The sequence below is a fragment of the Octopus bimaculoides genome, chromosome 1 (genome assembly GCF_001194135.2).
Source record: "Octopus bimaculoides isolate UCB-OBI-ISO-001 chromosome 1, ASM119413v2, whole genome shotgun sequence".
NCBI classification, from domain to species: domain Eukaryota; kingdom Metazoa; phylum Mollusca; class Cephalopoda; order Octopoda; family Octopodidae; genus Octopus; species Octopus bimaculoides.
The window spans coordinates 179,468,363-179,477,702 of NC_068981.1; the positions used below are offsets into that span (position 1 = coordinate 179,468,363).

The 9,340-nt window shown below is 36.3% G+C and overlaps 1 protein-coding gene across 1 annotated transcript in view; it reads right to left on the bottom strand.

The window, feature by feature from the left end:
• LOC106868399 (peroxisome proliferator-activated receptor gamma) overlaps positions 1 to 9,340 on the bottom strand; it is a 519,155-nt gene that overhangs the window by 31,119 nt on the left and 478,696 nt on the right. Inside the window, exon 6 of the mRNA XM_052972247.1 lies at positions 4,318 to 4,462. Coding sequence (XP_052828207.1) covers positions 4,318 to 4,462 — 145 coding nt within the window. The remainder of the gene's footprint in view (positions 1 to 4,317; positions 4,463 to 9,340) is intronic.

A 9,340-nucleotide genomic window follows, 5' to 3' on the forward strand; every position in this document is an offset into this window, starting at 1 on the left:
TATATATATATATATATATATATATATATATATATATATATATCATATATTATATATATGTGTGTGTGTGTATGTGTTATATAATATTGCTATATATGTAATATATAGAACACATATATTTATATAAATAATATATAGTATAGATATGTATATACGAGGTCTGATCCATAAGTATGCTGAGTGTTGCTATAGTAACAAAGCTACAGCACGTAGAGTGAAGTGGCTTGTCACAAGATTGACCTTGAACTCTACTGTGCATGCGCACTAAATGTTAATTTCTTCACGCCTAAATAGAAAGGAAGATGAAGATGTTCAGAAGGACACTGCCATTCTGAATTTGATTAAGTGTGCATGAGAGCGGCAAGAATGGCACACAACATGCACCCATATGCAGGCGAACTTAGCACTTAGAAGACAAGTGCCCTTACTAGACAGGGTAATCCTGGATGTGTAAGGTTACTTGATTAGTGCTAATTAGTTATCTTTCCTTATTGGCTACATTTCTTTTAGTTCCAATTTCTATAACCTTGTTTTCCATGCTCGAAATGTTTCAAAATTAATTTTGTATAATTCCTCACCTTTTCTGCGATTTCTCACAGCAATCTCTCTCTTTTTTTTCTGTGTTTCCCTTATACTTATTCGATGATAACGATCAGAACCCACCCCTCAAAATTTCCGTCCGAATGTCTAAATATGAAACAATTATTATTACTAGCAGAAACCTGCGAAATTTCAGGCCTTGTGCTTATAATAGAAATGATCTTTCTGATCCTGAAATGATGTACGGCAAAGATGCCCTCCCACTCTTCTATGGTAAAATGCTGGCGACAAGTTAATTTGCACCATCAACCGTGTTATATTTTTGTTGTTCTCTCTCAACACTTGAAGACATTTCTTGGTCGTGTACATATCTATGAATATATATATATATATATATATGAATATATATATATATATATATATATATATATATATATATATGTGTGTGTGTGTGTGTGTGTGTGTGTGTGTGTGTGTGTGTGTATCATTGTATTGCTAATTATGCTTAGACATCTGTGGAGGTGTAATTTATAGCTGATTAAGTTTCAGAGTCTAAAATATACGTTATCTAATTAATTATACAGTTTGATGGCGGCATACATGAATATACACGCAGGCATCCCTGTGTACAGCGTATCAATGCATTCACATTATAATGCATTCATTTGGTTATAATATTCACATATACTCGTGTAGTGTCGCATAGATACTCAAGCACGCATGTATGCTATCAATATCTTGCTAAATATGAAGTATTTCTGCGCACCTGTTGCTAAAATTTATATTAGTAAATACTCTCCTATACGAACGTTTAATACTCTTGAAGCCTGGATAGTAGATATATTTATATTGGAAATATATTCATGTTGAGAAGCATTTACAAAATACCTTTCTTTCTAAGAATAAACTCATAAAGCTAGATTATATCTATTGGCTTTTAAACAAATCAACAACGTTCCACACCATACTGATTCTGGTTTCAGACCATTACCTCTAGATACAGAAAGAACATAAAAATGTGAATTACCGGAAACCATTGAATAAGGAAGGAAGTTACTAAGTAATGGATGAAAGTTATAAAGAAATATTAAAGATACAAAAAATATTTTCGTGTCTTAAATCTTTATATTTTAATTTCTGTTTCTTTTTCTCCATTTTCAATGAGCTTGCAAAGAATTTTCTGTCCATGGATATTTTCTTTCGGTTTTCTTTTTAAGTTATAATGCCAGGCTTTTGTATTCATTCACAAAAATCCAATATACTTTGCTAGTTATCTAAAATCTTTAGTTGCAGTTACAACGAGCTTCACTGAAGAGGCTTAATACGATCTCTTATATGTGGTTGTTCTTGTACTGTTGAAGACAAGGCTCATTCTGCAATGCCATCCTTTTGAATGAATTTACATAATTAAAATTGTTTGGTTTACTGTGTCAAGTGAAAACGTCAGGGATAGGGGAGAGTGTTGCACTCACTATGTGAAGATTGTGTTTCGGTTCCCAGACCAGCGGTACATTGTTGTCTTGAGAAAAGCACTTCCTTTCAAGTTGCTCCAAGTCTACTCAGCTGCAAATGGATAACCCTGTGACGTTCTTTTGAAGGGAAATGTTGGCTTGCCTGTCTAGGCATTATGGTAACATTCAAAAGCTACAGCCATACGAGGAAGCAATATATAACATCTGACAGTCTAGTTGATACAGTGATTTAGTGACTGTATGAAGTATGTTAGCGCCAGCATCACTATTGTTTCCATGCGACAGCAGTCTCTGAATATTTCCTTCAAATATATTGTCTTTCTGTTTTCCTGTCTTTTCTCTCTGGGCGAGTGAAAGAAAACAGACAGACATGCGAGGGAGACATATAATGAGATGAAAAGCGACAGGTAGATACATAATGACAGATGAATGTTTTATTCTGCTTGACTCTCCTGCCTCAACCCCTTCCATTTCTTGTGGCTCCTGATTTTCTCTTCTTGAAGTCCGAAGCTCGTATACCAAATTTTAAATAGCAAAAACTTACAATAGTATGATGTGCAGAAATTAAAGTCGTCAACTGCATATATGTTACAGAGGTCGTGGCAATTATGAATTTCTATTGCTATAAGTTTGTATGTATGTATGTATAAATGTGTGTATGTATTGTATGTTTGTGCGGGTGTATCTGGTATGCGCGTATGCTTGCGTGCATGTGTGTCTTAGACATCGGGATGTTATTGATATATGTCTAAATTCTTAAATCCTATCATAAATATTCTCAATATATAATAAAATAAGCTTGCAAATTTAGAGCCACGATACATTATTTATAGGACAGAATTATTACAAAAGATGTCGTGCATAACATTTGGATATACGGAGACGTAAGTATATCTCTGCTAACCGCGAAGCAACCTGTTCGGTCACTTCATTTTTGGAGAAGACCTGCAATAGAAGTAGGTTACTCTCGACAGATGACAGAACTTTCATTGGAGAGCATCCCGTCAGCACATATTGCAATGCAGCAAACATACAAGATAAACCAATGGAAGATGAACGGAACCCACAAGCAGGGATTTTTGCCAACGCAAACTCTCATTGCGATCGATTTTTTGGTTTTGTTGCTCTTCTTAAAGTTACGATCCCTCCTGATGCCTGAAATGAGAAGGAACGATTTCTGTGGACCTACAAAACCGTCTTTTGCAGGGTATTCTTTTACCAAAGACAGTGACACAAAATTACTGCTACAAGAATATGAAACTCATTCATATTTTAAAAACCGAAGGATTTGCACAGAAATTTCATATTTAAAAAAAAAAACTTCATTCTCTCAATACTCAAATACACAGTACTTCATTTTCTGGCCAAACTGATGGAATATGTCAAAAATGGAACGTCTTCTGTAAGTTCATTCGGATTTTTAATCCTCTCAACCATTCATATTTCTAGTTCTTCCGTTATTTTAGGTGACGTAGATTTATATTAATGTATATTAATAAAACATAAATCTTTTGTAAATACGTGTCATATTTTTTCATTGTTCTTTTCTATGAAGTAGATTATAATCTCAAATAATATATTATTTAAAAACAAATCAGTTTCGTAAAATAGATTTCAAAACATCGAACATACGCTGCATTTTCTATACTACAATCTCGTCATTTAATACATACGGGTTTCTTGAACATTTTAAACCTGTTAGAGGTTATCCCTCTCCTGGTCAGATCACTATTAGCTTCTTCATGAAATAAATAGTGATAAAGAGAGAAAGGGTACGAGTGAGAGAGAGGTAGTGAGGAAAGGAGAGAGGGAGTGAGAAAAGGAGAGAGGGAGTGAGAAAAGGAGAGAGTGAGTGTGTGGGTGGGACATGGGAAGAGAAAATGAGAGTCGTCTTCCGCACAGGGATGCTATTTTATTCATCGAAACCGTTCTGCTTTTCGAAAGAAAAAGAAAAAGGGCAAAGTTCCCACCGATACGTAAATAGATACATTGGTAATTTTAGTTCTTATTGTGACTTGATAAATGATAATTAGTGAAATTCCAATCAGCTAGTTCCATTTGAATTAGAGGCTACCAAAGATTATTAAAAGTTGTTTATCAACAAAAGCCAAAGAACTCGGAAATACGGTATAGAGGATCTATTAGCAGTAATACTGTATATCATTTATGAACTTGATAATGCCGAATGGAACTGAAGAATATATCAATATATCAGTATATCGAATGTGCAACTACAATATATGACATAAACGCTTAACTTTGAGAAAATTAGATCAGATGACGATCGCATCTGATTTCTACTTACCATCTTGTGACATGCCGGCGTTGAGGCATTTTTGATATCGGCAATACTGGCACTTGTTCCGTGTTATCTGGTCTATTCTACATTGTGATCCTGTCTTACAAGGAGTGTACACCAACTGTTTCTTAAGTGTTCGCCGAAAGAAACCCTGCAATGAAACTAGCAAAATTAGAAAATATATGCCTAAAAACGTAGAGACATACACTCACGCATACATACATTTTAGGGGTAGGGGGCTAACAGCAGACATTTACCCCAGTGCTTGACTGGTACTTACTTCATCGATCTCCAAAGGATTAAAGGATTAAAGATTAACGGCAAAGTCGATCTCGGTGAAATGTGAACCCAGAACGTAAATACCGCTAAGCATTTTGTTCGACACGCTAATGCTTGTAGCAACATTTTACCTTCTTAATAATAATTGTTTATACTATAGGCACAAGGCTCGAAATTTTCGGGGAACGGCTAATTGATTATATCAATCTCACTGGTTGAGTGGTACGTATTTTATCGATTCTGAATGGATGAAACGCATAGTCGACCTCGACAGGAGTTGAACTCAGAGAGGAAAGAGTTGTAACTAACACCGCAAACATCTTTTCAGGTTGTATAATAATTCTACCAGCATAGGCGCAAAGCCATACATTTGTGTAATTGTAGTAGAGGATTTACTCAATTCCAGTTCTTTGACAGGTACTATATTTTGAGGAACTCGAAAAAATGAATACAGCACGATTTGAACTAAAATAGTAGTGGACTGTAACTTAATACGGCGAGCCATTTCATCCGACGCTTTTGCACTGATTACTGATTCTGTTGTTGTTGTTGTTGTTGTTGGCACTCCGTCGCTTACGACGTCGAGGGTTCCAGTTGATCCGATCAACGGAACAGCCTGCTCGTGAAATTAACGTGCAAGTGGCTGAGCACTCCACAAACACGTGTACCCTTAACGAAGTTCTCGGGGATATTCAGCGTGACACAGTGTGACAAGGCTGACCCTTTGAATTACAGGCAAAACAGAAACAGGAAGTAAGAGTGAGAGAAAGTTGTGGTGAAAGAGTACAGCAGGGTTCATCACCATCCCCTGCCGGGGCCACGTGGAGCTTTAGGTGTTTTTGCTCAATGAACACTCACAACGCCCGGTCTGGGAATCGAAACCGCGATCCTATGACCGCGAGTCCGCTGCCCTAAGCACTGGGCCATTGCGCCTCCACACCGATTCTGTAGATCGGCCGCTTTGGTTACCAATATTTAATAATTATCACTAGATTCTCTCACACCCTCGTATCTACTTTTCCTTCTGTTATTTGTCTCTCTCGTCTGATTGTCTAAAAAGTTCCTTCAAATACGTAAATTAACCTTATTCTTGTTGTTGCTAATTAAATTTGAATATAAAATAATTTGTTAGTCGTAATTTTTTTCTTCTGTTTTATATTGCACCTGTTTCCACGCAACTAAGTAACCTCACAACCACACAACCACAACCTTCATAACAACTAACTGACAGCTTACGTACAATTTGGAACTATCATTCATTTCACCAATATCTCAAGCAATACTTCTCAAACTCTTTTTTCTTTTAAGTAGTCATATTTTCCACCTTTTTGTTAGAAAATCATATGGCGCAAGAGTGGGTGTGTGGTAAGTAGCTTGCTTACAAACCATATGGTTCTGGGTTCAGTCCCACTGCGTGGCACCTTGGGCAAGTGTCTTCTACTATAGCCTCGGGCCGACCAAAGCCTTGTGAATGGATTTGGTGGACGGAAACTGAAAGAAGCCCGTCGTATATATGTATATATATATATGTATGTGTGTGTGTCTGTGTGCCTGTGTTTGTCCCCCCCCAACATCGCTTGACAACTGATGCTGGTGTGTTTAGGTCCCCTTAACTTAGCGGTTCGGCAAAACAGACCGATAAAATAAGTAGCAGGCTTACAAAGAATAAGTCCCGGGGTCAATTTGCTCGACTAAATGCCGTGCTCAAGCATGACCGCAGTCAAATGGCTGAAACAAGTAAAAGAGTAAAAGAGTAAAAGAGAATTTGTATTCTTATATTTCCTCTGCTATCTTCATTACAAGGGCTAGATATCCATCTCTGACTGTCTATCTATCTACCTGTTTATCTATCTATCTATCTATCTATCTATCTATCTATCTATCTATCTATCTATCTATCTGTCTATCTTTATGAATTTTCATTCAAAACAAACTATATTTCTCTACCAATTTATTACTAACAAGTTTGTGTTTATAGATTGTATTTACTTTTGAGTTACTTTCCTATTCTCACTCCTATTGTTAGATGGAAGTTTTTTTTTTTTTTTTGTGCTTTTCCATTAAAAGTTAAATTTTCAAACGACACCAACGTAATTATTATTGAATGTGAAGTTAGCTGAGAAAAACATTTTAACTTCTGGTTTAACAATAATTTTTGAAACAATTTATTGTTCGTGTGTTTTTATTAGATGATTGTAAATTTTGCAAATTTTCTGGAATAATTGTGATGTTTTCGTTCCGGAACTGCGGACACAGCGAGCTGGCCGAATCTTTAGGCCAGCAGTCAAAAATACGTGGTGGAATTTTGTTTCGCCATATGTTCCGAGTTCAAATTCCGTTGAAATCGAGTTTGGCTTTTATTTTACATATTTTTTTTCGGTTTCGATAAAATAAGTTCCAGTTAAGCACTGAAGTCGATGTAATCGACTAGCCCCGTACACCAAATTGGTAGGCCTTGTGCATATTGTCACTTTATTTCACCCCTGAACAACAAAATGTATGAAAAAGGCTTCGACCAAGTCTCGTTTTTTCATTATTTTCTCGATAACTTGGTCATATTTTCAATGAGTTCTTCCATTTCTAAAACAAGATTTGTCAATTTCACCCGCTGACCGATTTCCAAGTAGACTTGTCTGATGATTATGTTGCGTATATACATAGTTATGATAATAAAAGATTTATGCGTGATATATGATGTTTTGTTCCTTGAAACAACGAATATCTAGTGAGCTGTTGTGACCCGTCGTAACTCAGGTACAGTGAATCTGGATGAGTCTCGCTCTTTCCACATCTGATAACATCCAATTGCTTCCAGAGAAAGAGAAAGTGAAAAAAAAGAAGTATCGACCACAGTACGAGATTAGTAATTTACTTATGGAACGCAAAGCGATGAACTACAAATATCACTTCGGCCGGATTCGAACTCAGAAAGCTGAGAGTTTGGACGATTTCCGCATAGGTGCTCATCTAACGCTCTACAGACCCTGCTAATTTATAGCCCTATTAAGAATTATATGTGATCACTGTATCCTATGAAAAGATAAGTGGTGGTTCTGTTATCTGAAGAGACATCCAGTGAGGGTTGGGTTATATGAAGAATTATGAACGACATATGTGTTATATGAATATATATGTTTAGCAGCTGTTTAACCTGATGAGATATCTGTGAGGGTTATGTTATACGAAGAGGTATAAGCGGTAGTTGTATTACATAGAAAACATATGGTGTTCGGCCAAGATTTGACTATTTCTATGCCTTCTTTTTCCAAGAACAACTTCATGTATTGGCGAACAATCTACGGTATTGGAGAACGTAAAGATAAAAGTTGATTTTTCGGAGAAATTCTACGACTTCTCCAAACCCAATTTCTGGTCCACTTACCTCCCCGATTATAACCCCATGGATTGCTACGTGTGGGGCGCGGTTGAGGTGGAACTGGTGGCCAAGATCAAGGTGTTCCGAGAGCTTCCAACGGGCACAATGAGTAATGGATGCACCAGGTTGCGGAGTCTTCTCGAGGTCATTGTAGAAGCTAACTGCAGCTACTCGGAGTAAGCTGTTACCTGCCAACTATTATTTAGTTGATATTTAAATTTTTTTTTAATACTTATGGGATATCGCATTTTCATTTACTTGTATGCAAATTTTCAGATTTAACCTGAACACACTGTACATGAGATTGTTAATTTATATGACGTAATAATGAAATGAAACGAAAGATTAAATGAATGATTAAATTTTTAAACATATGAATATGTAATGAAATGAATTTCAAAGATAATATAAAGGGAAATGGGAAGTGATATTGGTGAAGAAGTTGGAGAAATTGTATTACAAGACGGAAGTAGGAGAAAAATGGCCTAGTGAAATGGATGTCAATTAGAACTAAACATGAATTACAATCTTATATTAAAAACCATTTCAGGTGTCTAATGAGGCCGAATGCCCCTAATTTTGAGGGGAGGAGGTTAGTTAGTAACTTCAAGTTTAGTATTTCGCTAAAACTGTATTTCATCGACCCAAAAAGTATAAAGGAAAACTTGAGCCCGCTGGGATATAAACTCGGAATGCAACGCCCCAGGTTAAATACAAGACATTTTTTCTTCTTTTCCTTCTTCTAACGTTTTAGCCAGCTCATTGCTTCAATAGCGCATATTTAATAATCCTTTCTAATGGAGGTAAAACGCCTGAAAGTTGGGGAGGGGGCTAACAGCAGACATTTTCCTCAGTACTTGACTGGTACTTATTTCATCGACTCTGAGAGGATTACAGGAAAAGTCGAACTCGGCGGGATTTGACCTCAAGACTTAAAGGCGGACGAAATGCTGCTAAGCAGTTTTGCCCGACATGCTAATGATTCTGCTAGGTCGCCGCCTTCATATATATTTAATAATGGTGCTAATCTCAATCTGATAACTGCGATCTCTACTAAGAGTAACATGTGATCTGTTTTGTTAAAAAGGGATGTACAACACCATATGTCTAATCTGAACAGATTCTAGTTAACATGCAGGTATATATTGATATCACAACTAATTTTGATTCCCCAAAATATCAACAAGCGGAAATATAATCCATTTCGATTGGTTTATGAGTAGTCACTTTGATCAGAATCATCCTAGCAGAAATTTAGTGAGGACAATATCTTACGAGAATAATTTGGCAACCTGAAATTGTGCGGAAGCCAAAAGTGTACCCGCGTGTGTATGTGTGTATGCATATATATATATATATATATATATATATATA